The 27,696-nt window shown below is 60.0% G+C and overlaps 4 protein-coding genes across 10 annotated transcripts in view; 2 read left to right on the top strand and 2 right to left on the bottom strand.

Moving 5' to 3' along the window:
* Window positions 1-5,469, top strand: part of PDZD4 (PDZ domain containing 4) — a 31,113-nt gene extending 25,644 nt beyond the window's left edge. For both annotated transcript variants that reach the window (XM_058534964.1, XM_058534965.1), the window contains 6 exons: window positions 688-778; window positions 1,252-1,350; window positions 2,126-2,188; window positions 2,662-2,763; window positions 3,056-3,166; window positions 3,329-5,469. In XM_058534964.1, coding sequence (XP_058390947.1) covers window positions 688-778; window positions 1,252-1,350; window positions 2,126-2,188; window positions 2,662-2,763; window positions 3,056-3,166; window positions 3,329-4,873 — 2,011 coding nt within the window. In that variant the 3' untranslated portion in view covers window positions 4,874-5,469. The remainder of the gene's footprint in view (window positions 1-687; window positions 779-1,251; window positions 1,351-2,125; window positions 2,189-2,661; window positions 2,764-3,055; window positions 3,167-3,328) is intronic.
* Window positions 5,470-9,016: 3,547 nt separating this feature from the next.
* On the bottom strand, window positions 9,017-13,371 carry SSR4 (signal sequence receptor subunit 4). Of its 2 annotated transcripts, none has more exons than XM_058534971.1 (6): window positions 13,194-13,371; window positions 11,277-11,395; window positions 10,028-10,102; window positions 9,778-9,867; window positions 9,417-9,482; window positions 9,017-9,222 (listed from the first exon to the last, which is right to left on the bottom strand). In XM_058534971.1, exons 1-6 carry the CDS (start codon window positions 13,312-13,314, stop codon window positions 9,118-9,120), a joined length of 576 nt encoding a protein of 191 aa, XP_058390954.1. In that variant the 5' UTR covers window positions 13,315-13,371; the 3' UTR covers window positions 9,017-9,117. The 2 variants fall into 2 exon arrangements, with proteins under 2 accessions (XP_058390954.1, XP_058390955.1); XM_058534972.1 differs by having other exon boundaries at window positions 13,248-13,367.
* A 213-nt stretch (window positions 13,372-13,584) lies between these two features.
* IDH3G (isocitrate dehydrogenase (NAD(+)) 3 non-catalytic subunit gamma) lies at window positions 13,585-22,715 on the top strand. 5 transcript variants are annotated; one of them, XM_058534966.1, is made up of 12 exons: window positions 13,591-13,757; window positions 17,829-17,867; window positions 18,516-18,613; window positions 19,019-19,131; window positions 20,402-20,462; window positions 20,566-20,698; window positions 20,833-20,993; window positions 21,345-21,447; window positions 21,539-21,685; window positions 22,020-22,114; window positions 22,194-22,254; window positions 22,544-22,715. In XM_058534966.1, exons 1-12 carry the CDS (start codon window positions 13,677-13,679, stop codon window positions 22,643-22,645), a joined length of 1,194 nt encoding a protein of 397 aa, XP_058390949.1. In that variant the 5' UTR covers window positions 13,591-13,676; the 3' UTR covers window positions 22,646-22,715. The 5 variants fall into 5 exon arrangements, with proteins under 5 accessions (XP_058390952.1, XP_058390949.1, XP_058390951.1 ...); XM_058534967.1 differs by having other exon boundaries at window positions 13,596-13,757; window positions 20,860-20,993; XM_058534969.1 differs by lacking the exon at window positions 21,539-21,685 and having other exon boundaries at window positions 13,585-13,757.
* Window positions 22,716-22,935: 220 nt separating this feature from the next.
* Window positions 22,936-27,329, bottom strand: SRPK3 (SRSF protein kinase 3). The gene is made up of 15 exons (XM_058535147.1): window positions 27,283-27,329; window positions 27,081-27,211; window positions 26,796-26,904; window positions 26,574-26,661; window positions 26,190-26,277; window positions 25,520-25,626; window positions 25,272-25,437; window positions 25,144-25,169; window positions 24,569-24,698; window positions 24,238-24,477; window positions 24,041-24,141; window positions 23,612-23,719; window positions 23,475-23,544; window positions 23,303-23,395; window positions 22,936-23,176 (listed from the first exon to the last, which is right to left on the bottom strand). Exons 1-15 carry the CDS (start codon window positions 27,327-27,329, stop codon window positions 22,995-22,997), a joined length of 1,686 nt encoding a protein of 561 aa, XP_058391130.1. The 3' UTR covers window positions 22,936-22,994.
* Window positions 27,330-27,696: the final 367 nt, after the last annotated feature.

The following is a 27,696-nucleotide window of genomic DNA, read 5'->3' as shown; positions in this document are numbered from 1 at the left end:
CATCACCCCTTGAATCTTCTTGCATCCTTGTCTGTCCCATCCCTCTATCTGCTCTGAATTTCCTCCATCTCTTCGGCTTCTTTCTTTGGCCCGCTCGGAAGAAGGGCTTCTTATCCAGGCCTGGTGGCTCATGACTGTGTGAGCATTGACTCATTCCTGCTAGTCTAAACCCGTGCTGCAGGGAGGCAGTCCCGGGATCCCCTCCTCTGCAGAGAGGTAGGCCCAGGGCCACCAGCAACCAAGCTTAGCCTTGGGGCAAGGAGGGCTGCCCGTGGAGGTAGAGTGCATCCTCCTCCATTCCCCAGCAGTCCTCTGGGGCCTGGATAACTCCTGGGGGCGTTGCATGAGTGGGGCCAGTGCTGGACGGGAGGGGCACCTGCAGTTTGGAGAATTTGGTCTCTGCTGGCTGGCAGGGGTAGAGTCTGGGCAGGGGGACAGGGCAGGATGGGGCAGGGAGAGTAGACTCCCGCACACTCCCATTCGAGAAGCATTCCTGTTCTTCACATGGATGCATGTAGCTCAGAAGGAGGGGGTTCCAGAATACGGAAGAGGTGCCGAGCCACCTCTCCCTGAGGGTATACCCGGAGCGGGGCTCCATGCTGAGTGCGCTGGGATGGGCCAGCCCGGGAACTGGGACTAGGGCATGAGAAGCAGATGGCTAGCCTGACCCTGCCTTCTTCTGGGCAGCCCCGCCATCAGCCATGAGTATTATGACCCAGCGGAGTTCATGGAGGGCGGCCCGCAGGAGGCAGACCGTATGGATGAGCTGGAGTATGAGGTGAGCTGGGTGGCCAGGTTAGGGCAGAGCCTGGGAGCCAGCCCCAGGATGGCTGTCTGTAGCTCAGCTCAGGCCTGGCTCCTGCTGCGCCCAGGCGGCTGGGCCTCGTGGCCCCTCCTGATGCACAGCCTGTCACTCAGGCTCACGGGCCAAGTCAGGCTGAGTTGGGGAGGGCACGGGTAAGGTCCCGTGGTCAGTCTATGTTGGTGAGTCTGCGTCCCACACGTGTCTGTGTCCTGTGCGTCCCGCGTGTCCCATGTGTGTCTTGGGCACTTCCTGGTAAAGAGACCACTGGACACATGCACCATTTGGGATGGTAAGAGAGACCCTCCCAGCTGGGGGCTGGAAACTCAGCTAGATGACAGGCTGCTGGGTTGGGGGCTGGACCATGGCTGCTGCCCCTGCAGCATGCGGCCTTGCTCACATGTTTCTGGGGCTTTCTTCTGCTGTTTCCCGCATTCCCCCTGTTGCAGGAGGTGGAGCTCTATAAAACCAGCCACCGGGACAAGCTGGGCCTGATGGTCTGCTACCGCACAGATGACGAGGAGGACCTGGGCATCTATGTTGGAGAGGTATGAAGGCGGTGTGAAGGGGTGGGGTCTTCTAGAAGGCAATGGAGCCCTATGCCGCCTTCCTGTGTGCTGGGACATCAAAGCTAGACTTTGACCATGCCCATTAGTACAGCACCAGTCAGGGGGTGTGGGGCGCCAAGGTGGTGGGTGCTGAGCCAGGGGCTGGCACATGGAGAGTCCCCACACCATCTTGTTACCACGGCCTCTCCACACTGCCCAGGGCTCTGAGGCTGCCCCTAAGGACTTAGCTGCCAGGCCTAGGGCCTGCTGGGCATCATGGGGAGGCTGCTGGCTGGTGAGGAACAGCAGGCAAGGCCGAAGCAGGACGAGCTCCTGGCCAGGCTTTGTTCTCCCTCCCAGGGCCTGGTACTCACAGGACTCATTCTCCCCCAGGGCTGATTGTTTTGAGTATGGGAAAGTATCGAGCTTCCTGTGTTTGCCCAGCCTCTGACACAGAAAAGAACAGGCTTCCATGCACAACTGTACGAGTGCCAGCCGGGGGCATGGGCATGGGTGTGTGGGGGTGGTGGGCAGGGGCTGGGGAGCTTTTAGTTGGTGAGTTGGTGGCTCTTGCTGGGGAGAGGAGACCAGCCCTGGGCCCACTGTTCTGTCCCTGCCTCCTGGAGCTTGGAAGCTGCTGGTCTGAGCTGAAAAGGGAGCAAGCAAGAAGGAGTCTTCAGTTTGCTTTGGGGGCCCCCAAGGCGAGGCTGCTCCTTCCTACTGAAAGGCATCTTAGTGGAGGGTGCCAAGTCCTCATGATGCGTGTGCCTTGCAGGTGAATCCCAACAGCATTGCAGGCAAAGATGGCCGGATCCGCGAGGGAGACCGCATCATCCAGGTGAGCATGGGCAGGCCTGACTCAAGGCGCCGCTGTGCTGGATGCCCTGCCACCTCTCCTTAGCCAATCCCAGCTCTCTCCTGCTAAGAGTCTAGCCTGATGCCAGGCATCCTGCTGTGCCTGAACCTGGGCTCTCCTGCACGACTGCCCTGGCGGTTCCTGTGTGCCCATGGGATCTGCTGGTGTTGAGGGCCCATGCTACTCTGGCACCTTGCCAGCCTCTCCCTCTGTCCCCAGACATGAGCACATCTCCCACTTGGGGTTGTTCTCTGAGCACATGTGCTTTTTCACGGCCAGGCTCTCCTCTCCCCTGGCACCTTCCACTTATTTCCATCCTGCCAGAGCCCAAGAGCTTGTGCTAACCTGGGGTGCTTGGCTTGAAACTCCCTGCCAAGGGGTCCCTGCAGCTCAACCAAGGGTCACCCTAGAGCCAGACCTGGTGTCTTTGTTGATTGTCACTTGGCCTGCTACAGATAAATGGTGTGGACGTCCAGAACCGGGAGGAAGCAGTGGCTATCCTGAGCCAGGAGGAGAACACCAACATCTCCCTGCTGGTTGCTCGGCCTGAGAGCCAGGTGTGTATTCCTGGCAGGGTGTCCTGGGTCCCCTGACATTGGGGTTTCTGTCTTGGAAGCTGCTGATCTGTGACAAGGGCACCAACAACCTGGCACTGATGGAGGGAGGGCTGTTGCTGGAGCCTGTTTCCCCTTCCAGCCTCTGACGGCTGAGAGTGCTGGGACTGCCTCTTTTCTTGGGTTGTTTGACTTCATTGAGACCAGAAGGCTGGGTATGGGAACTAGAGGTGACCAGAGGGGTGTCTGGGGATGTCCTTAAAGCAGTGGGGACAGCATGGGCCTGTCTCTGCAGCTGGCGAAGCGGTGGAAGGACAGTGACCGGGATGACTTGCTGGATGACTTTGGCTCTGAGAATGAGGGGGATCTGCGTTCCAGGAAGCCAAAGTCCCCCCCTGTCCAGCAGGTGAGGAAGGATGGGTGATTGGGAGGGCAAGCAGGAGGAAGAGGGAGGGGGGACCCGGGGCTGGGAAATGGATCAGACCCAAAAGCCCTTCATATCCCGAGGCTCCTGCAGCGTCCCCGCCTGTGGGACTCAGACTGAGCGAGGCTTGTCTTTCTGCCCCAGCTTGGAAACGAGGAGGAGAAAGGGGCCCCTGATGTAGGCCCAGGCCTGAGCAACAGTCAGGAGCTGGACAGTGGGGTGGGCCGGACTGACGAGAGCACCCGCAACGAGGAGAGCTCAGAGCACGACCTGCTGGGGGACGAGCCCCCAAGCGCCACCAACACGCCCGGGACCCTGCGCAAGTTTGGCCTGCAAGGGGACACCCTGCAGAGCCGTGAGTTCCACTTCAGCATGGACTCCCTGCTGGCTGAGGGGGCAGGGCTGGGGGGGGGCGACATCCCGGGCCTCACAGACGAGGAGTACGAGCGCTACCGGGAGCTGCTGGAGATCAAGTGCCACCTGGAGAATGGCAACCAGCTGGGCCTCCTCTTCCCCCGGGCCTCCAGTGGCAACAGCGCCCTGGATGTCAACCGCAACGAGAGCCTGGGCCACGAGATGGCCATGCTAGAGGAGGAGCTGCGACACCTGGAGTTCAAGTGTCGCAACATCCTGCGGGCACAGAAGATGCAGCAGCTGCGGGAGCGCTGCATGAAGGCCTGGCTGCTGGAGGAGGAGAGCCTCTATGACCTGGGGGCCAGTGAGCCCAAGAAGCATGAGCTGTCCGACATCTCGGAGCTGCCTGAGAAGTCGGACAAGGACAGCACCAGTGCCTACAACACAGGCGAGAGCTGCCGCAGCACCCCGCTGCTCGCAGATCCCCTGCAGGAGAGCCCCCTGAGGCGGGCCGCTGCTGGCAACTCCAACTTGAACCGGCCCCCCTCGGGCCCCCCTGTCGCCACCCACCCCAAGGCCGCTGCTCCACAGGGGAGCCCCGCCAAGTTCCGGTCCCTATCCCGGGATCCTGAGATGGGCCGGAGACAGCACTCAGAGGAGCGTGTCCGCCACAGCCCCAAGACGGGGGTGACCCTGGAGCGCATGGGCCCTGAAGGAAGCCCCTACCTCTCACGGCGCCACCGTGGTCAGGGCCAGGAGAGCGAGCACTACCATAGCTGCATGCAGCTGGCCCCGCCACGTGGCCTGGAAGAGCTGGGCCACAGCCCCTTAAGTTTGGCTGGCGGCCCTCGGGTGGGCGGGGCAGCGGTGGCCACTGAAGCGCCGCGCATGGAGTGGAAGGTCAAGGTGCGCAGTGATGGGACCCGCTATGTGGCCAAGCGGCCAGTGCGTGATCGCCTCCTCAAGGCCCGGGCCCTGAAGATCCGGGAGGAGCGCAGCGGTATGACCACCGATGATGATGCGGTGAGCGAGATGAAGATGGGCCGGTACTGGAGCAAGGAGGAGCGGAAGCAACACCTGATCCGGGCCCGGGAGCAGCGGAAGCGGCGCGAGTTTATGATGCAGAGCAGGCTGGAGTGCCTGAGGGAGCAGCAGAACGGCGACAGCAAGGCAGAGCTCAACATCATCGCCTTGAGCCACCGCAAAACCATGAAGAAGCGGAACAAGAAGATCCTAGACAACTGGATCACCATCCAGGAGATGCTGGCCCACGGCACACGCTCGGCCGACGGCAAGCGGGTCTACAACCCGCTGCTCTCAGTCACCACTGTCTGAGCTGCCCAGACAGGAGCCTGGCTACGCTACAGGGCGGGCCCTCTGCCCCACTGGGACCCAGTTCCTACTCTCTTAGAACCTAGTGTGTGTCCGTGTGTGCACGGGTCTTTGTTACCCGAGAGAAGCCCATGAGGAGAAGGGACACTTCTCTGCATCGGCTACTTCCTTCTCCCCAAGTACAGTGACCACGTCGATGGCTGGCATTGGGGGCAGACCTATAACGGACACCCCTTCAGCTGTGTGCATGTGTGTGTGCGACACGGAGCCCATGCACGTGCATGCACATTTGCACACCCCTCCAGAGTTCTCTCAGCGTGGTCCTTGGGGGCAGGGAAGTTGAGCTGACAAGGAGCAGCGAAGAGGACTGTCCTAAGCACAAGAGAAGGCCCGGCTTCGACCTGAGCACAGCCTCTCTTGCTGCTGGGAGCCTCCATTATTTGTAGACAAAGGCAACCCTGATTTTTGTGGTTTTTCTCCCTTTCTGTGCTTGCCAGTTGTTGTTTTTCTGTTTTGTGGACCTCCTCTGGGGGCTGGCAGCTCCTTCAGGCAAACTGACAAAAGGTGGAATCCCGATTGATGGCTGGGAAGGAGGTGGGGGGGAGAGGGAGGGCTGTGGGGGTAGGGAAGGGGTGGGAAAGAAGGGGAGAATGGGAAGCAGCTTTCTGGTGGCCTCCACTCTGAGATGTGGGGACTGGAAGCCTCTGACGTGGCTTACGAGGATCACCCTGGGAGCCACCTCCTTCCCCAGTGACTGAGGGAGAGCCGAGGCTGCAGGGACTGAGGGGACAGTGTCTGTCCAAGAAATAACTGAGCCCGGGCCTGTGCCTGACGCCGTCAGGAGCGCCACTCTCTTCTGAGTGGCCTGAGGGGCATGCTTAGACCGTGAGGGGTCCAGAAGCCAAGCCCCATGAGTAGCAACAGAAGACCTTGGTGACAAGACGCACACAGAGCTGAGGGAGGGGCCTGGACCCAAGTGAGAGGCTAGCCTGGCCAGCTGGGCTGATTGGGGGGAAAGATGCCTGGCACCCCGCTTTTCAAGTGTGGACTAGGCAGCCCTCATGGACCTGTGCATTGTAGTGAGAGCTGGCCTCAGGCCGCTGTGGCTCAGAGCCTCAGATTGGAGGCAGACAGGCTGCCTGCCCCTGCCCCCCACTGGCATTGCAAGAATAAAGCAAGCTGCCTTTTTACTGTGACTCCTGGCCTCCCTGTGTTCATTCTCATTGTGCTGGGAGAAGAGGTGTCAGCATCAGCTTTGGGCAGAGTAGGGGTGTGGGGGGGTGGGGTGAGGGTGAGGGGCTGGGCGGGATCAATTGAAAGCTGTGACTCAGCTCTTTCTTGATTTGTCACTGAGGAACAGCAAGGTCTTCTGAAGTCAGTCCTGTACTCTGGCAGGAGGGATGACAGTCACCTGAATCATTTCAGAGATGTGACATGGTCACAGGCATGGCACCCAGCTGCAGGAAGGATGGCAGAGGCCTGGCTCAGGACTGGCTGTGGGGCCTGCCACTGGCATATGGATGAGGCCAACACCCCTGCTCTGGTGGAACCTGAGAGAAGTGGGTTCCACCCTCCCCCTCCCCTCCACCTCAGGAAGAGCCCTGGCAGGGACAAAGAGCTGAGAGCTTCTGGAAGGCAGAAGCTACTCTCCCTGCTTGGGGACCCCAGTGCCTAGCATGGAGAAGAGGCTTAGTAAATGTCTTGGCCTTGGCCAGATGGATGAACACTCGGCTGGCCGCAGAGGGCCCTTCCAGCTCAGAAGGGGCAGCCAAATGCTTGAGGTTCCATTTAGCGCAGCAAACCATCGAGCGTCTCCTACGTGCCAGGAACCATGCTAAGTGTTGGGTGGGGGCCAGGGCCCCAAAGACAGCAACTGCAGGGGCACCACAGGCATGGCCTGTTGTGTGCGTGGTGCCCCCTGGAGTGGGTGGCGTGGCCGAGGAGCTCAGTTTCCCGGACAAACACGGGACACTGCCAGCAGCTGAAGTAGGAGAGGATGCATTAAAATTCTCTTGAAACGGAAATTCAGACCTCTTATTAATTCCTCTAATTTGCAGAAATGGGCATGAGCGGGAAAGCTGAGTGGGGGTTCCCAGAAGCTGAGTGCCCTGCTGGGAAGGCTGGCCCTCGAGGGTGCTGGCCGCATCCATCGGCATTCACATGGGTCACACAGCAGGCCAGGGAAAAGCAGCAGAAGGGAAGGGCTTGTTGCTGAAAAGGGGTGAATGGGAGACACTAGCTTCCTATCAGCCCTCCAAGTCCTCTGGAGCTGAGGGCTAGGCACATGACTCTTGCAACCAGCTCCCTGTTCTCGGGAAGGGACACTTGGGACACTCGGGCTCCATATAGACCTCCGTGGAGGCGGTTGGGGCTCCAAGGGCCTGGCCTTTGTCCCAGAAAACTGGCTGGAGTTGGAAACCAGGGCCAACTGTTCCCTGGGCATCCCTCTCCAGCTGCTGGGGGGCCCACTGTGATGGCTCTAGAGGCGCTCCATTCTTGCCCTGGGGGGTGGGGGGAAGTGCTGAAGGCCCAGTGCTTCTGGGATGTGGGCCAGGACAAGCCCAGAACCTGGAGTCACTTTGCCATTTGAAAGCCAGCACTGGGGCTCGGCTCACACTGGCTCTGGGAGAGAGAGGTGGCACCAGGAGGGCTAGCAGCCCTTGGCTACTGATGCCCTGGAACACTGACTTCACATTTGGGTCCCACTGCCATTGGGCAGGATGGTGGAGCCAGGATCAAAAAGAGCGACTGGGTGGCTGACAGCTGCCACTGTCTGCCCTGCCTGCCTGGGCCCTGAGCACCTGCCCTGCACAGGCTGTTGGCAGAACGTGAGGACCCGTTTCCCTTTGCTCCTTAGCAATGAGGGGGAGCAGTGATCACCACCAGCAGGTGCCCCTTGAGCTCCCACCACTAGTCTTTCTCTGGAATCCAGAAACCCCACCAGCCAGTGGTCTGGCCTGGCCTGGTCCTGAGGGGACTCTCAGCCCCAACTCTCCTTCTGTACTCCTGCCTTGGGACCAAGGACCCAGCTCTTTCCTGGAGCCTCCCCATTCCTGCCAGTTGCCCTCACCCCAACCCACTTCCTGAGGATGGTGCCCCCTTATCTGGAGGAGGTCCCCAGGCAGTCCTGGGTCTCAAGCCACCCTCATCCTCCACGCTCGCAGCCCCTCCCACAGCCTCAGAAGACAGAACCTAGGTACTGAGGAGCTCTCCCTCCCAGGTAGGTTTCAGGCCTACCCTCCTTTTCAAATGCAGCCTCTATGGGGGTTTTGACCATGTTACCCACACAGCCGTTTCTATTCAGTAACAGCTGTGGTGATCAAGCACCAGGCTGCCAGGGGCCTTGCCAGCTGGCCCCAATGACCCCTCAGACATCCTGGAGAACGCAGTCACTACGTCACAGCTGAGCAAACCGACTAGAACCACGGAGCTGGGAATGGATCCCCTGGGATTTGCACCAGAGCCCTCACCACCTTTCCAGATACCAGTGGCACTAGGGAAAGGCTAGCAATGGGCTCCTCAGAGAAGTGGGCTCCGGGTCATCTCTTCTCCTTCTTGTGCCTTCTACGTGCCCCGACCTGACACCATGACGTGGGAGCACACAGGGAGGCCATGTGGAGGGGTGGGAGCGTAGGCCTGGAATAACCCCCAACAGCTGCCGGGTGTATCAGCTTCCACTGCATCAGCAACATGGGGTGCTCACGGCACTCCACAGGAAAAGTGTGGAAAGCACTTCAGTGTGTGGCTTGGGCCAGGCGGGGCTGTGTCTCCACATGTTGCTGACTGTGGGATTTTGGAGAAGCTGGGAAGGGCCCCCCACCTTCTCTGGGCAGCTGCCCTCCCAAAGGCAGAAGGCCCTTCCCTAGGTGGGCCACAGGAAGACCCACACCCAGCAGGCCAGACAGACACATCTCCACCAGGGGACTGGGTGACGGCAGGAGAGAACAAGGCAGTCCTCTCTGCCAAAAGAGGGCAGGAGTGGAGGGAGGGGCAACCCCATGCACCACCCAAAACCATGCAGGCAACTGGGAGAAACAGAAGGTAGACACTGGGCACTGGGGACACCAGTCAGGGAAAGGCCTAAGTGGGGGTCGAGGAAAGAGAGCATGCGACGGCAAAAAGCGAAGCAAATGCAGGAGACCGAGGGAGGGGACGGGGGATGCTGGCCACTGGCTCTGCCTGTGTGTGGAAGCACAGCAACGCCAGTGACCGTTTATTGAAAGAAGCAGGGGGCAGGGGGGCCGCCCTCAGGCCTGGATGTGGCTCTTAGCGCTGAAGGCCAGGTAGTAGATGACTAGACCAATGGCTGCGGCCAGCACCTCAGTGGAGACCCAGGGCCCGTTCCAGGTGCCCTGCAAGAAAGGAGACCAAAGCCAGCTCAGGGGAGGGCTGAGTGAGGGGGCTGGCCTGCCCCAGTCACCCTCCTTCTGGGGCAGGAAGACCCACTGGCTGACTACAGCTAAGCCCTCAACCCCCAAAAAAGGTGAGGCTTGCTGTGTGCTCCCCACTTCCCCTGAGATCGGATCAGCCTCTTCAGCCCACTCACCCGATGGTCCACACTGACTGTGAACAGGGGCCGGATGATGGAAATGTCCTCGTTATTTCTCTGAGCCTGCAAGGGAGGTGCTGGGGTCAGGGGGCACTGCCGGATGGGTTGGGGAGGGGCAGGAGAGGCAGGAACACTGGCCGGAGTCATGGAAGAGAAGAGGAAAACGATACAAAAGTGCAGGGACAGTGGGGCGAGTGGGCAGACAGGAAGGCGCCCACCTGGCCATCCTGCTCTGCATAAGCGAGGCCCCTTGTGGCCCAGAGCCCCAGGAAGAGGGGACTGCAGGGTGGAGATGGCTGTGGAAGTGGGGTGTGCCCTCCCTCCTGCAGGCCTGGGCAGGGCTCCTGGTGATGCTCACCTTCCTCAGGAGGCTATAGGACTCCTCATCGAAGAATCTGACCTCATAGGTGCCTGCATGGGCGCTCTTGTGGTCTAGGCTCCAGGATACCTGGATTGGGGGTTTGGCAGGGGGTGGGCAAAGTGGAGACATCAGGGCCCCTCTGAGGCAAAGAACCCCGACCCTGCTTGACCGGGCCACCCCTAGGGCTTCAAGTCACACCTGCGAGCAGGTGGCCTCCCCCCAAAATGACGACTGCGGCATCCCTTACCTGATAACGCCCCACATCCTGGCCCCGGGTAACAGGAAACTGTTTTCCACTGACGTCAGCATAAAGAGCCATGTTCTGGGGGAGGGGACAAAGGGAGAGTCACCTTCTTTCCTCTCTGGCTGTCAGCAGAGGCCCCACCGTGCTGCCCACAGGAGCATGTATGCCCTGCGGGCAGGGAGGCTGGGCACGGTTGGGGACTGCAGTGTGTCTGGCAGGAGGCACCACGTGAGAACCATGGAGGTAGGCCTGCCACAACCCAGAGCTGTGCCAGGGAGCCAACACCCACCAATGCTGTCACTGCCTCTCTGCATCTGTCTGCCCATGGTGGGGGGCACATCCCCCTATGGCCTGGCCTCCCTAACCCACAGCAAACCTGTTAACTGTGAACAGGGGTGGGATGAGTGAAGTGTCCTCGTTATTTCTGAGCCTGGAAGGGGGTGCTGGGGTCAGGGGGCACCCAATGAAGTGCTCAAGGAGTGTTGTACCCAAAAAGGCCTCACTTCTTTCTTCGGGCCTTTGGGATACAGGTTAAGGTCAGGGGCCGAGGCCAGGGCTGCCCAGTCTGGAAATGACAAGACACCTATGTGGACACACACCTTGGCAAAGTGCAACTGGAAAAGGGATGCAGGAGGCTGACCCCTAGCTGTTTCTCACTTCCCACATACACTCTTTCAAGACACAGCAAGGTGTCTACCTGTTACCTCACCTAGGCAGAGTAGACCAGGCAGGTGAGGAGAATGTACTTTAAACACCTGCCAGAGGGCCGGCCCTGTGACTTAGCAGTTAAGTGTGCACGCTCCACTACTGGCGGCCCGGGTTCAGATCCCGGGCGCGCACCGACGCAACGCTTCTCCGGCCATGCTGAGGCTGCGTCCCACATACAGCAACTAGAAGAATGTGCAACTATGACATACAGCCATCTACTGGGGCTTTGGGGAAAAAAAAGGAGGACTGGCAACAGATGTTAGCTCAGAGCCGGTCTTCCTCAGCAAAAAGAGGAGGATTAGCACGGATGTTAGCTCAGGGCTGATCTTCCTCACAAAAAAAATAAAATAACACCTGCCAGAATCTGGCCTAGCTGTGCCCTGATCTATCCTTCACCTGTGAATCAAAATTCTTATACTCCCTCTGTCCACACGGCTTCCCAAGTCTGACCCTGTCAACTGCCAGTGAAGAGCTGATCAAGGTCCCAGGCTCACTGCCCGCCTCTCGCCCCAGCACCCTCCTGGCTGAACCTCCACTGCCTCACCTGGACCCTGTTCTTGCACGTCAGAGAGATCTCCACAATGAAAACAGTCTCGGTGGAAATGACAGCATCCGAGGTGGTGTAGTAGGAAGGGGTGATCTGGGGCTCCACGCAGGCCTCTGCTGCAGGGAGGAGGCAGAGAGATGCCTGGGTTGTGCGCACTGGGCTGGGGGGCAGAAGGGACCACCCCGACTCCACCTCCCAGACCTCATAAGCTGAGGGCACACAGAGCCCTTTGAACCTTGCCAGGTGGGGTGTGGGAGACAGATCCAGATGATCAGTTAGAAGCACAGTGGCAAGGGGGGTGGGATGGCCTTGAAGAAAGGAGGGGAGGATGGGAAGGCTTTGTACAGGTGGAACCTCAATGCAAGGGCAAAAGAAGAGCAGGCGAGGGTGTGGTCACGGAGCTGGATGGATTCATTGCCTGGACCTATGGACAGGGAAGCCATGCACTGGTTTGGGGCTGCAGCCTACCCTGGCCTGGAGCACCCCCAGAGGTCCAGGGGAGCAGGCCGACCTCAGTTCAGAGCCATGCACAGCTCTGGACAGTTTACCGAAGGCATCCTCCGCAGATGCCAAGCATGGTGCTGCTGGCAACGCCTGGAGGTTTCAGAGCCACAGTTGACAGAAGGCCAAGACTGGCCCTAGAGTTTCCCGAGGGAAGAAAATGAGAGAGGTTCTGGATCCAGCAGAACTTTTCCCCTTGAACAGGGCTTCCCTGAGAGAAAGGATGCTGCCTTAGCCATCTCCACACTGCTAGAGGCTACAGGGAAGAGTGCTACCTAAGTCACAGGGTGCCAAAGAAACGCTACCAGCGAGCAAGTTCTCAGCCAACTGCTCTTGAATGTGGTGTCGTGCCAGAGCCATGCCTTGGGCTGAGGCAGAGAGAGAGAAGGCTTTGGGTCTAGACAATGGGAGGAAGATGCCTGGGAACATCAGTGGGGGGCGCGTCTCTGTTCTCAGGAGCCACATCCCACAGATCCTTCTGTGCCCTGCTAAGCTTGACCCTTTTCCTCTGGACACTGTAGAGCACCGCAAGGTTTCACAGCCAGGTTTGTTCTTTGCAGACATCACTGGCTACAGCATGAGGAATTGCTGAGGGGCAGGTGAGAAGAATGCAGGCAGGGAGGCCAGTCAAGCTGGTGAAACACTTGAGGCACCAAGAGTGCTGACCTGGAGTAGGGCAGGTAAACTGAATGTGCAGAAAGTGGACCCGACCCAGTCCAGACCCCCAGACCTGGTGCTGGCTCCTGCAAGCACCTCCTCCTAAACACTCCTGGGCTCCAGTCTGAGCTCAACCAGGCCACTAGGTGTTAAGAACCTCTCAAGAATGGAAACTGATCTGACTGTGGCTCAGCTCTGCTGAAAAGCCCTTTAACGGTACACCAGGTCCTCAGGGAAAAAGTCAACAGTCTTGCCTGGCATTCATGGTCCCCGCTTACCTTTCCCTCTTCAGCTCCTATCTAACTCGCCCACGCTCATGGTCTCTCTACCTGGACCGCTCCTGCTTCGCCTCTTCACTTAGAGCTCCCTTCCTGGGGAGGCCTGGCCCCACTGCACCGGGTCAAGTGGCTCCTCTCCACCAACCCAGTTTCTCGCCTTGATCGCCCTGCGCTGTACAGGTTTGCTCCTGTCCGACCCCCTCCGGAACCCGGAGCTCTGGGAGAGGGAGTAGGGACATGTGTCACTTTCCCTGCAGGAGGTGGCAGCCAGGCGCGCACGGGAAAGGCTCTGGGACTCTTCCTCGCAGGAGCAGACCGGGGAAAGATTTGGCTGTTTCTTCGAACAGCCTGGCTGCTGGGTAAACGTGTGTAGTGCAGGAGCGCGTGGTGGCCTCGGTCGCCGTGCCCCGACGCTACCTGCCTCTCAGAGAAAGGCCCAGAGCCCCGTTTCGCCCGCACCCCTCCTCCCCCCACGCACCACCAGTCGTGGGAAAGAGGCTCGCCAGAAACGAAGCTCCGGCCAGGCCGCTACCTGAGCAGCAGGAGAGGCCGGACAGCAGGAGTAGCGCCAGGGCGCCCAGAGATGCCAGCGCCGCCATCGCCTCTTCTACGCCGAGGAAAAAAGAGAGAGACTCCCCTGAACACGAGGGGCAGACGAGGAAGGGCGACGCGTAAGCGGCCGCGGCAGCCAATCAGGCGCTGGCGAGCCGGGCAGGCCTGTGACGTCGCTGGCGGCACTGACGTGTCCCCTGCCAGGACCAGTGCCCCAGCTGGCCGCCCCCCTCAAGATGGCGGCGGCGGCGACAGCAGCGCTCCCAGTGCCGGAAGAGGGCATGGGGACCGGCGCCACCGCGCGCGTGCGCACTGCCGGGACCGCGCCTGCTCCCGGGACTTCACGCCCTGCCTAACTTTCGCGAGAGCGGTGTTTGCGTGTTGCGTGTGGCGGCTCTCACCATCCGTCATGGTGCTGAAGGTGGCGACGGCCGCTGGCGGCGCTGCGAAGGCAGTGCTCAGGCCGGCCCTCCTCTGCCGTCCTTGGAAGGTGAGAAGGGGGAGCGGGCTGCGGGGACAGCCGCAGCGCTCGCTGGAGGTCGTTGCACGTCAGGCTGGCTGGCCGGGGGGGGGGGGGGGGGGGGCAAAGAGTCCAAAGCGTCCTGGAGTCGGATTGGCTGCGAGCGCCGTGAGGGGCGGGGGAGAGGGCTACGCGCAGGGGTTGATTGGCTGCCTTCGCTGTCAGTGAGGGACTTGGACAAAGTTGGCCCTGGTCCGGCTTCCCCAGGGGTCTGCATGTTGTGACCAGGGAGCTCTGGACAGGCAGGGAGAGTGGGCCGCTGCGGGCCGAGTGTCACCTCCCTAGTGTCCTTGTGGGAGCCCTCCCGAGGCGGTCACATGTCTCGGCCCCCTTGCTCCTGCTGCCTTGGGAATCCCGTTCCCGGCCGCCGTTGCTCATGGGGTTTCCCTTTTGTGGACCGCTTTGCCACCTGTCCCAATGGAGGTGGAAAATCAGCCTTTGCCAGTACCTCCGAGTTCACCCCCGCCCCCCGACATTCTTATAGCCCCAGATGCTTTTCCTTTGCAAGCGCCTGGAATGGGAGGGAGCTAGAGTTTCTGAGGCTGGGTGGGTGGGAGGCCGCGAGGGCTTTGTTTCCGCAGTTCTTGGTTTAGGATCTTGGTTATTCAGGTCCGATTCCTCTCTCTTTACACACTTAAATGAGGATAATTTAGTCCGTGGGTGGGTTGGAAGCCATCTGAAGCATCAGCGAGCCAGGACTGGCCCTGGGGTACAGGAGATATGACCTCTAGGCCTGGCTCCCTCAGTGACCCACTGTATGCCCTTAGGCCAGTCCCCTCCTCTCTTTGGGCTCTAGTTTTCCCTTTGCCTCAAAGGATCCTGCCAACTCTGACCTTCCAGAACCCTGTGACTTTGCTGACACTCCTTCTGGACACATCTCCTGCCATGCTTTCCCCCTCTGACCCCTGGGGAAGACTGCCCTGTAACAGTTTATGCTTTATGAAATTCTGTTTAAAATGCTCCTTCTCCCACCTTGCTGATGATAGCCTTTCCAGAGGCCCTGACAGCTCTGGCAGCTAGGCTCCCGCAGCGTCTTGGTGAAGACATTTGTGTCCTCCGTGACCTCCTGTGTGTGTGCTTGTGTCACTGTTGGGTGGGGTGGGGAGCAGTGAACAGTTGGTAGCCAGGCAGTCCCTTGCCCTGAAACTGATTGTCCTAGCTATGGGACCCTTTAGAGATGAATCCCAGATCTTTGGTCTTACTAATCGAGACCTTGTGGGAAAACAAGCAGCCACCATTGGCACTCGATCCGACAGAAACATGCCGAAGAGAGAAGCCTCACTAAGATGTGGGGTGTGGGAGCCCTTTGGTGGGAACACATACTACCATGGCCGAGGGCTGACATACAAGAAGGAGGCCTGTGCATATATCCCATCCTGCCTCCTACTGGACTCCTTTGATGGGTAGCTGTACAGGGCAGCCTGGGTGTGAGGCAGAACCTTTGCAACCCCTGGAGGAATGTGCCTGCATCTGTCCAGAGCAAGGTCAGTGAGGTCTCTATCCTGAGAGCCCCCTGGTTCTTTGGCCAAAGCCCGAAGGAACGTCTAGCGTAGGGACCAGGTGAGGGAGAGGTGCAGCCCTGGTTATGGTGATGTGATCGAAGGAATGGAGTTTGCACAGATGCAGAGCCGGGCCCTGTGCATGTGCTGACTCACTACCACGGCTGAGTTCCCTGCCCAGAGCCAGCGGACTTCAAAGGGCTGAAGCCCAGGAGGAATAACTGTCGGGAGCTGCAGGGGTGAGCCCAGTGTGCCCACATTGGACACCGACCTTGAACACTGGCCTAAGGGGCCGGTGGGGTGAAGGGACGGGTGTGCTTTTGCATGGCCCCATGTGCCCTGCTAGGGCCAGAACAGCTCGCATACCTCCTCTCACTTCATCCTTCCAGCAGTCACATAAAAGAGGCGCCTTTGTCCTTGGAGTTCAGGTGAGGGTGGGAAGTGCGTCAAGGTCAAGCCATTTGGTACCAGGAGTCGTGGGTGGTGGATTTGGATCAAAGTCTTCCTAGCCCCAAAGCCTACCATCTCTTCCTTCATTTTCTGATGTGCTCATTCAGTTAGGAAATATTTCTTGTGTCCCCGCTCTGGGCCAGGCATTCTGCTGGGTCTTGGGGTGACAGCAAGTGGCCGGACAGACATGGCCTCCACTCTCAGAGGCTTAGGGGTTAGGGAGGGAGTAAAGCAGCGACAACCTAGGGAGATTGTGGTTGTGGGGGAAGGATACGTAGGGCTTTCGGAGCCCAGGGGGACTGACAGCTTGGCAGCCTTAGGGCATCAGGGAAGACTTCCTGGAGGAAGAGCAGTCTAAGCCACCTTCCACAAGTTTGTATGAGAGCCTACAAATAAAATGAATCCAGATACTGAGAAATGCTAAAAGGAAAACAGAAAAGCCCCAAATGTGCCTGTGGCTGCAGATCCAGGAGCCACATGGATCAGCAGATATCCCCGGAGCCTCTTGTCCTGGTAGTCACCCACACCTTAGCCCCTGGCTTGGGCAGGTAAGTGGCACACCTGTGCTGCCAGAGCTCATGCAAGTGGAAGTTTTGTGAATACTGGCCAGGGAGACCCAGACAGGGATGGTCAGCATCTGCCTGAGCTTTCTAGACTTCTAGCAGGAAGGCACAGCTCTTTGGAAAATGGCCACAGTGACTCTGCCATTGGCTGGAACACTCTGCTGCTTCCCCAGTAGGCAAGTGGCAGGGCATCCTCAAGTGACAGGGAGGACCTTGGCTCTGCTCTTGCCTCTTTGGATTGAGGGATCCCCAGGTGTATTCTCAGGTGGGGCACAGCAGGGAGGAAAGTGTGTGGGCCTGTAGGCCCCCTGCAGTGGGACCTGGGGCACACAGGGACAATGTGAGATGACTCCAGATACGTCACTTCTCAGCACCTGTCCCATTTGGCTCGGGTGGCTTTTGCTCTGAAGCTATCGGGCATGGCACCAAAGTAGCCAAACATTGCTGTTTCTGAGTCAAAGAGTTGGGGACATTTGTCATCCGTGTGGGTCACAAAGCAGTTTTGCAATTCTTTGCAATGAAAACCTTCCGAAGGATTGATGTCTGTTATTCTTTGAAAAACGATTGGGAGCCGGCCCCGTGGCTTAGCAGTTAGGTGCACATGCTCCGCTACTGGTGGCCCGGGTTCGGATCCCAGGCATGCACCGATGCACCGTTTGTCCGGCCATGCTGAGGCGGCGTCCCACATACGGCAACTAGAAGGATGTGCAGCTATGACATACAACTATCTACTGGGGCTTTGGGGAGAAAAAGGGGAGAAAAAAAAGGAGGAGGATTGGCAATAGATGTTAGCTCAGGGCCAGTCTTCCTCAGCAAAATGGAGGATTGGCATGGATATTAGCTCAGGGCTGATCTTCCTCACCAAAAAAAAAAAAAACAAAAGAAAAACGGTTGGAGGTTTTCCCTGCACATTCGCTTTGGGTTTCTGATTCTGGAGGGCCAGTCCCCACAGGGCTGATGGTGCTTGTCTCCAGGGCCACGGGGGGGTGGGTGCTTTTTTTTCTGGTCTCCATGTTCTGGATCTTCTTCCTGTTCTGACCATATGCTGCTTTTCAATAAGGAAAAATGATGAAGAAACAATGAGACAATCGTCATGGTGGTCCTGTGATTTGTTATAACGACTTCCCTATTGTACCACATTCAGTGGGCCAACTTTTCTACGTTACACACATCACTGAGCAGGAGTAAGTGGCCACAAAAGAGTCAGAAACAAGAACGGGGGGAGGAGGCGTAAACATTTTTTAAACAACTGACTACAGAGCTGAAGGAGGCCTGCAGGGTTGTAACGACTCTCCGTGGTGCTCCGACGGGCCGGTCCTTGGGACATGGAGGCTCTGGAGCCATTTGTCTTGGTGCATGCTGTGTGCTCTTGTTCGCTGGATGGTGGTGCGTGGGTGAGGTGGAGGGGGAGAACGCGTCTGGGCACGGTGGGGACCGTCCCTCTTCCCTGCCACGAGCTCAGTTGGCCCTTGCCACATTGACTTTCTGGGCTGGACAACAACCACTGGCATCTGCCTTCTCTTTGCCAGGTTCTAGGTGCCCACGGGGCCCCCTGGAGGAGCTTCTCAGTAAGTAGCTGCCTGGGTGTGTGCATGCACATGTATGTCTGGTTGCACATGTGTGTATTTGTGCTTGTGCATGTGTGCACCTGTTGTGTGTGTGTGTGCAGAGGCATGTGTGTATGGGTGCATGCATGTGTGTTTGTGTATATGTGTTTTTGTATGTGCATGTGTGTATACACATGCATGTGCACGTGCTCATGAGTGTGCCATGCCTCTTTGCTCCCTGGCCTTCCGTGTCCTTCCCTCTGAGGCGCGGTCTCCTTACGTGAACTGTGCTAGACAGCGTCCCCAGGGAAAAGGCCCCGTTCCCTGGGCATAGCCTTGTTCCTCCAACTTGGCTGATCCGTGTCTTCTTCCTTCCTGTCCCCCTCTAGCAACATACAATTGTGAGTATTCTTCTCATCTGCCTGTTAGGTTTGGGGCTTTTAGTTGCTTTGGGATTGACCCAAGTCCAGGTTGGGGTGAGGACTGCTTCTGCTGCTGTCCTCCTGACCAAGGAGCCCCCGTGAGCAGCCCTGTCTGGGATGGCATGGGGTAGGGCGTGGGGGTTAGGTACCCCGAGCTTGCACCCTGCGATTGGCCGGCCCAGTGCTGGTGGGAGGAAGGGAACTGAAGGCCCACCTTCACCGTCCAACCCCCCCAACTTCCTTCCAGCCACCGTCGGCTAAGTATGGTGGGCGGCACACGGTGACCATGATCCCAGGGGATGGCATTGGGCCAGAGCTCATGTTGCACGTCAAGTCTGTATTCAGGTACGGAGCCCCTGGGCCCACCTCCCCTTGACCTGTCTCTGTAGGGAAGGTTGTGTCTTGGGCCCAGCTGGGTGGGTGGCGTCCTGAGAACTTTGTTCCAAGAGGGCCAGTGAGCCCAGGCACCCACTGAGCCCGAGCAGGACGGCTGTAAGCCCTGGTGCCTGCAGTCTTTCGAGGCTGGCCTGGGCATAGGAGAGGTGATGACACCTGTCCTGCTAGCTGTATCATGGAGCGCAAGCATGTCCCCATCAGTTGGCGCAGGTGGGCCCAGTCTCCTCTCAGCCAGAGCCAGGTCAGGGTGGGCAGCAGCAGAGGAGGCCTCTGCACCCAGTGGTCCAGGCAGGCTTCCTGGAGGAGGCTCGAGGGAGGCCTGGGGCCAGCTGCCCTGACGCAGCTCTGCCCCAGGCATGCATGTGTGCCAGTGGACTTTGAGGAGGTGCACGTGAGCTCCAGCGCTGATGAAGAGGACATCCGAAACGCCATCATGGCCATCCGTCGGAACCGTGTGGCCCTGAAGGGTGAGCTCGGGTGCCAGGATGGGGTGCTGCACACGATTCTTTTCACCTCAGAGCTGACGCTTGTCCTTGGAGCTCCATGGCTTTGACTTCAGGGCTTTTCTGGCTTGGGAGGATCCTTGTGCTTGGAGAGTGGACAGAAGCTTCTGGAAGCCTGTGTGTGCTGTGATTTTGAGATCTCGGTGGCACTAGGCTGTGTGGGAGCCTGACCAGTGATGGGCTCCCTCCCACCCCCTTCTTCCCTCTTGAGGTAGCCCTTTCTGCTGGGGGCAGCTTTGACCCTCAGAGTCTTTCTTCACAAACCAAATGTCACAGAGACACAGTTCCAACCCTCTGTCTGCTGCGTGGGCTCCAGCCAGCACAGCTGTGGCTGTTACAGGCAGGAATTCTAGCCCCTCCCTTTATTGCCTTGATTTGGTCCGGTTTCTTAAACTATTTCCATCACTCATTCTGTAAACTTTAACCCATCCCCTGTTCTGTGTGAGGAACGTGTGAGCAAAGATGAACCTGGGTTGAGCCTCAGGCGCTTGCAGTCAAGTGGAGGGGCTGCCAAGCCAACCACAGGGTACCCAAGGCCCTCTGGGTGAAAGCAGTCCTGGCAGTGTGTGACTTGGAGGGGCTGGCAGCCCTGGTGGCCCTGAGAAAGGCCCCCTTGGCACCCTCTGACCACCTTCTCCTAGCCTAGTGGCTTCAGGCTCCCTGCTGCCCTTGCTCTGGATGTCCTGGGTCCAGCCAAGGCCAAGCTATGGTCTTTTTCAGGCAGCCCCCACCTGCCCATGAGCTGGGGCTCATGTGGCACCTCAACACGGGGCCTGGCAGTAACCCTGGCCAAGGTCACCTTGCTCGTGCCAGCCTGGCTGGCCAGCCTGTTAATGAGCAGAAATGGTCACTTTCTATCCAGCCAGACCCTGGTCTTGCTGTTCCCTGCCCAGGGTCTGGCCAGCCCTCCTGGCTGGCTGCCAACCCTTGTTCATTCATTTCTTCGTTCGTTCAGTAAGTAAGTATTTATTGAGTGCCTGCTATCTGCCAGGTGCTCTTCTAGATCCTCAGAACCCATCCGTGAACCAAATGCTCCCCTCCCCCCGCCCTTGAGGGGCTTACATTGGAGTTACACTCTAGTGTTCCGGGAAGTATTTCTGCTGCCAAAAGCCGTCTCCTCTCCATGTGGAGCTGCTTTTGGCTTGCATTCTCTGGGTCAGGAAGGGGAATATGGTGGCTCGGCTGAGCCTGGGGCCCCCCTCTCCAGCCTGCCTGTCTTCTTTCTGTCCTGCAGGCAATATTGAAACAAACCATAACCTGCCACCATCCCACAAGTCCCGAAACAACATCCTCCGGTGAGAGCCAAGTGCACAGGGTGGAGGTGTGGTGGGCGTGGGGTGGGGTGTGCCAGCAGAGAGTCGTGGCACTGGCAAGCTGCCTTTCTCTCTGTGCCCCCAGCACCAGTCTGGACCTCTATGCCAATGTCATCCACTGTAAGAGCCTGCCAGGAGTGGTGACCCGGCACAGAGACATAGACATCCTCATCGTCCGCGAAAACACGGAGGGCGAGTACAGCAGCTTAGAGCACGAGGTGGGTGAGGCCCAGGCCACCCCCTTAACCTCTCGGGTCATGGGGGCCGGGACGAGCCCAGCCAGGGTCAGTGGTAAGGAAGGCTGTGCCCAAGGAGAAGCTTGTGCTAAAGGGCAGGCTTGGACAGGACATAGGTCTCTTCTCCGTTGTCCCCTTGTCAGAGTGTGGCAGGCGTGGTGGAGAGCCTGAAGATCATCACCAAGGCCAAGTCCCTGCGCATTGCTGAATATGCCTTCAAACTGGCCCAGGAGAGCGGGCGCAAGAAAGTGACAGCCGTGCACAAGGCCAACATCATGTATGCCCCTCGCCCCTGCCATGCTCTTGCCCATTCTGCGAGCAGCCTTGAGGCAGCCGAATTGAGCAGCCCACTTGGGCCTGCTCTCAGGGACTTGGGGCTGCTCTCAGGGACTTGGGGCCCTGGACCCTGGCCACCCACCAAGGGGCTGTGCACAGGGGTGCCCTGTTGCCCGTTTCCCAGCCAAGCCTCGCCACAGTGCACACTTGGGGATGTGGAATGGGATTATGACCGTTTTGCAGACGGGGGACTTGCTAGAGGTTAGAATCCAGCCCTCTGTGGCCGTTTGTACACCCCGTCCCTCCAGCTGACTGTTGCAATAGCCAAGCTAGTGTCCTGTGTCCCCCCTAGGAAACTGGGTGATGGGCTCTTCCTCCAGTGCTGCAAGGAGGTGGCAGCCGGCTACCCCCAGATCACCTTTGAGAATATGATCGTGGACAACACCACCATGCAGGTAGCTAAGCTGCGGGGCTCTGTGGCCTCCCACCCTGGGTGCCCTGGGCTTCTTGTACTCCAACTCCTGTGTGCCTTTCCTCACCCGGCAGCTGGTGTCCCGGCCGCAGCAGTTCGATGTCATGGTGATGCCCAATCTCTATGGCAACATCGTCAACAATGTCTGTGCAGGGCTGGTCGGGGGCCCTGGCCTTGTGGCTGGGGCCAACTATGGCCACGTGTATGCCGTGTTTGAGACGGTGAGTGTCACCGGGGGCACCAAGGCTGCTGGCCTTTTTAAATAGAGCTCACATACCATGGAGTTCACCCATTGAAAGTGGACAACTCAGTGGGGTTTAGAATGTTCAGAGGTGCACAAGCATTACCACTATCTAATCCCAGAACATTGTCTTCACCCAAAAGAAACCTTGTGCTTGTTAGCCATCACGCTCCATTGCCCCTCCCCCCAGCCCCTGGCACCCACTCATCTGCCTTCTGCCTCTATGGATTTGCCTCTTCCTGACACTTCACACGAATGGAATCATACACCCTCCATCCTTATATTCACCACCCTCTCTGTCTTGCTGGTTCCAGGCTACAAGGAACACAGGCAAGAGCATCGCCAATAAGAACGTTGCCAACCCCACGGCCACGCTGCTGGCAAGCTGCATGATGCTCGACCACCTCAAGTAAGCGCTTCTCCATGCCCGGCCAGGAGCCCCCAGGCCCCTGGGCCATAAGGACTGAAGGCTCTCTCTCTCTCCTTAGGCTCCACTCCTATGCCACCTCCATCCGCAAGGCCGTCTTGGCATCCATGGACAATGAAAACGTGAGGCTCCCCTCTCCCCTGCCCTGCCTTGCCCCCTCCCCCCCTAGTTCCCTCCTCCAGCCCAAGTTGAGCTGGTGTCATGCCTGAGGGGCTGGAGATGGTGACCCCAAGGAGAGGGTGCTACCAGGTCACGTAGGGCTTCTGGGCCTTAGCTGGTACCACTGCCCTCCTGGTGGCAGTTCCAGCCCCTGCAGGCCACGGGAGACAGTGGGCAGCCCTGGGCCGCTTGCAGGGTAGGGATCAGGTGTTGGGGCCCAAGTGTGTGCCCAAACTTGCCGGTCTCCCGCAGATGCACACCCCAGACATTGGGGGCCAGGGCACGACATCGGAAGCCATCCAGGACATCATCCGCCACATTCGCATCATCAACGGCCGCGCCGTGGAGGCTTAGGCTGTCCCCTCCCACCCCAACACCCCAGTCTGCTCAGTGGGCGGGCCCAGAATAAATCAGCTTCTTCCCAGCACTGGGCCATGTGCTGCTGTCTCCAGTTCACACTTTATTAAGAAAAACACGCACACTTCCCACTCGAGGGCCCTCTGTGAGGGTTGGGCAGCACAAATTCTGAAAGGTGAGCCTTGCCCTAGCATCTGTCAGCCCTGCCATTGGGGGGGGTGTCAGAAAGTTCGCACCCAGCAGGGTGGCAGGAGTCGTCCCACTTTCCCTGAAGGCACTGAGAGCTGGGGCTGGGGTCGAGGCGGAGCCAGGCCCTTTCCCGAGCTGCCCCAGGCGCCAGTGTGGCCTAGTTGAGCCAAGGGTGCTGGAGGCAGTCGGCCGCGCTGGCCCGCTTTTCTGGGATGTACTCCATCATGGGCAGCAGGAAGGCGCTGAACTGCGTGGCCTGCTCCAGGGGCCACTCGTACTTCTCCATGAGTACCTCGTACAGTCCCCAGTGCTTGAGGTTGTGAATGTGCCGTAGCTCTCCTGGGGTCCAGGCAGCAGGTGTTAGGTTAGGCACTGCCAGGAAGCCGCAGTACTCCCCGAGTTTCAGAACCCAAGGGCCCTGCCCCACCCCCTGCATCCAGGTGGCCTGAACCCGCTTGGCCCCACCTCTGCGGTTGAAGAACTCCCGGGAGTAGCGGCCTGACAGGGCGAAGGCTGGGGGGATGTCTCCCAGAAGCTCTACGATGTGGGCGATGTGGTCTGTGGACAGAGAGGAGGCTGGGAGGCAGCTGGGCAGCCAGGAGGCCCTGAGGCCGAGCCCAGGGCCTGCCTCCCCTACCCTCGTCACGGCTGTAGTCTTCTCCAGAGTGAGGCTCGAACAGGTAGTCACCGGTGGCCAGCTCGAAGGCCTGGAACAGGGAGAAGGTGAGGCTGCAGGCCTATGGGCCAGCCCTGCACGGGGCAGCCCGGGCATACCATGCACGCCGTGCTCCAGATGTCAGCTGGGGGCCCGTACTCAGCGCCAATCAGCACTTCCACGGCCCGGTACTGCCGTGTCTGGATGTCCTCAGTGAAGTGCTTGTGCTGGAGGCAAGGGGAGCCCTGGGGAGGAGCTGGGGCCCCGGCTGGCCTGCCCCCACCGGCCCCCGACTCATCTCCCGCCTCCTCTGGGCCGTGCACCCAAGGGGCTCAGTGGGACTCACATGGAGCCTCAGGGTCCCCAGATGTCCTGGCAGGGAGTGGCCTTCCCAGTGGCCCCCCACCCCTTGCTATGGGCCCAGTTCTGCTGACTGGGGATGTCGGTGCTGGGGTCTGGTCACGTGGATTGTGGGGTGACCCGCAGGCCCGGGTCAGAGCCCCCTTCATGGCAGGGGCCCGGCTCTGCTCTCCAAGGCTCCCTCATACCACCCAGCAGGCATTGCCCAGGTCTGCAATCTTGATCTTGATCTTGTCTGCGTTTTGGGGCTCTAGGGGGTTCACCAGGAGGTTCGAGGCACCAAACGGTGCTGGGGAAGGAAGAGAAGGGAGAGCGACTAAATTGGCCAGGCCTCTTCCAGCCCTGCCTGCCACCCCCCCACCCCCCACTGGCCGGGCTGACTTACTGCTGGGCGACAGGAGGCCCCCGGTCTCCCGCTGGTTGGACGAGCCAGAGAGGATGGAGCACGAGGCGGGAGAGAAGAGGGAGCCAGAGAAGCCTGAGGTCTGGGAGCTGGGGCTGAGGCTGCGGTTGCCCCCCGGGGCGGGGGAGGAGGAGGCTGGGGAGGGGCCAGCCCTGGCCCCCCCGGGGTGGCAGCCGGAAGAAGATGTGGAGCCGCTGCCCCCCTCTAGTCTCAAGCCAGAGTCTGGGGAGACGGGTGGAGGCGGCACGTGAGCAGACGCCCCTGCAGACCCTGCTCCGTGCTTGGCAGCCCGGCGCCCCCTCCGGCCCCTCACCCTCGGCCTGGGCCGCCGCCTCCATGGCCTCCAGCCTCTGCAGGTCCCGCAGCCGCTCTTCCAGCAGCCGCTTCTGCTGTTTCCGTTTGCGCCTCATTTTCTTTCTCTTGTTTTTTGACAGCTTTCCAGTCTGCCATTAGAGCCAGGTTACCCCAGAGTTCCTGTTGTCCATCCCCTGAGCAGCCCGAGCCTCTGCCCGTGGCCCGCATGCCCCACGGTGCCACCCCCTCCAGCCCCTCACCCACCTCCTGTCTCCCCTCCTGCCCTCCACTTCCCAAAGGTCGAGGGTGGAAAGGAGCTGCTAGGCCTGCCTTCCTCTGGGCGCCGGCAGCCCTGGCCCCTCCCAGTCCTAGAGGCAGCGTCCTACCACTGAGGCAGTGGCAAGCCTAGCAGCCACCAAGGGCAGTTTGGGGCATGTGACCCACCCTGTGTATCACCCTCTTCCGGGCCACACAGCCTTTTGGAAGTGCCACTGCAAGAGTGCTGGGGAGGGGGTGGAACCAGAGAGGCAGAGGAGGCGAGCTCCGAGGAGATGGGGAGATGAGGCGCAGGAAACGAGGGGCGCCCCAACTTACCAAAACCTCGTGGGGGGCAGTGCTGACTGGAGGGGCAGGCGGAGCACAGGGGGAGAGAAAGAAACAGAGACTTAGGCAAGGGCTGAGACCCACAGGACCCATCCTAGCCACACACAGGATCTTGGTACCTGTGGAGCGGGATGGGGGCGGTGCCCCTGACTGCTGCCACTCTGTGGCCTCGGCAGCCAGGCGCCTGATGTAGGCGTCCCCCACACACAGCAGGATGTTCTCAGGTTTGATATCCGTGTGAATGATCTTGCATTTGGTATGGAGGTAGTCCAGGCCATGCAGCACCTGGGGAGAGCCACTCCTGAACTCCACCAGCCCCAACCAAGCTGCCTCACAGTGCTCTTCACCCAGGGCCCGGAATGCTCACCTGCCTCACAATGCTCTTCACACAGGGCACGGGAAGGCCCTGGTAGTTGGACTTGATGATCCACTTGAGGAGCTGGTGGCCCAGGACCTCCAGCACCATGCACACATCTGGGGCCAAGAGTGAAGGGCAGCCAGTGGAAACACAGCTGGGGCACAAGTCCCACCCACCCTTGGCTAGGGTGGCGGAGCAATGAGGCTTGAGCAGTGCACAGCTGGGCCTGGGTGGTCCTGGTAGTCACCACCATCCTGGTGTCGTTATAGTGTCCCTGTCACTCTCAGGTGTGCCAGCTGGGATGCTCCATTCTCTGGTCCTCCTAGGGAGGGGGCACTGGAGGAGCAGACAGGGAGGCCTCTCAGGCCAGCCCCACTCCTATGCCCAGGTATGCCAAAGAGCCTCCGGGCAGCCCCATGGAGGGAAGGCCCTGCCACAGAGGCGGCCCCTGCCATTTAGGGGTAACTCAGCAACGCCCATGGGTAACCCACGCTGACCTGGTAATCCACTCCCCACCACATAAACACATCCCCAAAGTGGTGGGAGTATTTCATAGACTAGTGTCACTGGAAGGGGTAAACCCCCATCGTGCAGATCAGCAAACTGAGGCCCCAGTAGCTGGGAGGGCACAAGGGGCCCGTGCACTGCCACACGGCTTTGCTCAGCCTACAAAGGATACGGACTCCATTAACTCCTGAAATCCTGAAGTCATCAATGAGCTGGACAATGGTCTCTCTTTTGGGGTCGCTGGGGTCACTGTCTCGGACCTGGAGCAAAAGCCAAGGGGCCACAGATGGCTCCAACCTGTCCCTCACCAACTGCTCCCCTCAACGGCCCCTGTGGCACCTATGGCCCTCTCTCCCTGTCTGGCTGGGCCCTACCGAAAGAAAGGCCGCCGGCCCCTCCCTCGCCTCCTCCTCCAGGTCCTCCCACGGGGGCAGAGCCAGCTGGAGCCAGCCCTTCTGGGAGCCCCGCCCCAGGAGCCCCGGCAGGCCTTGCACCCACATTGCCAGGCCCCAGGCAGCTCTCGGGGAGCTGGGAGCGGGTAGGGGAGGCGCCTCACACATTTCAGGAGCTTGATCTCATCCACAGCTGTCTCTGTGTAATGCCCTGCGCTCTTCACCACTTTCAGGGCCACGAAGCGCTTGCGCCTGCAACACCAAGACCCGTGTCGGCTGCCAGCCCAGGCTAGACCCCGGCAGGGGACATTGTGGTGACCCCAGCCAAGTCCAGGGCCAGGATCCCAGCTGGCACTGGGCCCCGGAGGGATAGAGGGGGCACTCACTGGATGTCCCAGCAGAGCCAGACGGTGGAGAAGTGGCCCCAGCCCAGCTTGCGCACCACGTGGTACCGCCCATTGAACAGGTCGCCAATCTTCACGGGGTAGTAGCCACCTGGGGAAGGAAGCCAATAGAGCATGCCGGGGGACGTCGCCTTCCGCTATGCCCCAGGACAGCCTGGCCCTGCTGGACCCCTGGCCCATATGGGCCAGCTCCGGCACCCTCCACCCTGGCTGTCCTGCGCCCCTGAGGAGGCTGCGTGGCTGCCTGTGCCTGAGGCCAGGCCTCACCCTTGCAGTAGTCCTTGGGGTCCTCCTGCTCCTCGTCGTCGGAGCCCAGCAGCCCCTGCAGCATCTGTGGTGCTGGTGTGGCAGGGGCTAGTTCGGAGCCCGAGGACTCGGGGCCGCAGGAGGTTTGCGAGCTGCGGGCGGGGTGGGTGGGCAGTGAGTGCGCGAGACGCCAGGGGCCCCGGGCACCCGGGCCGAGCCCTACCTGCTGCTGCTGCCGCTGTCCCTGCCACAGCCCGCGCTGGCGCTCATCCCGGCTGCGCGGCCCGCAGCTCCGGCGCCCCGGGCGGCTGCTCCTGTGGGGCCTGGCCGCGGCCCGCGCATTTATAGCCTCGGCCGCTGATCTCACCCGACTTTATAAATAGCCTCCCAGCTGCTCGGCTGTGGGCAAGGTATGCGGCGGGGAGGGGGCGGTGCGGTGATGGCGGCCCGGAGAGCCCGGCCTCCAGGGCGAGACCCCCAGCCCCCGCACCCCCGCCGGGCTGGCAGAGGGGGCCACCGCGGGGACGTAGCACAACCCGGCCTCCTCGCTGAGCCCCCCTCCGCATCCCAGGACCAAGGGGGACAGGCATGTGGGGATGTGGCCACCCGTTCCCCAGGCTAAGCCCCTGCACCCCAG

This window comes from Diceros bicornis, chromosome X (assembly GCF_020826845.1).
Source record: "Diceros bicornis minor isolate mBicDic1 chromosome X, mDicBic1.mat.cur, whole genome shotgun sequence".
In the NCBI taxonomy this organism is placed as follows: domain Eukaryota; kingdom Metazoa; phylum Chordata; class Mammalia; order Perissodactyla; family Rhinocerotidae; genus Diceros; species Diceros bicornis.
This window is presented reverse-complemented; position numbering and strand designations above follow the sequence as displayed.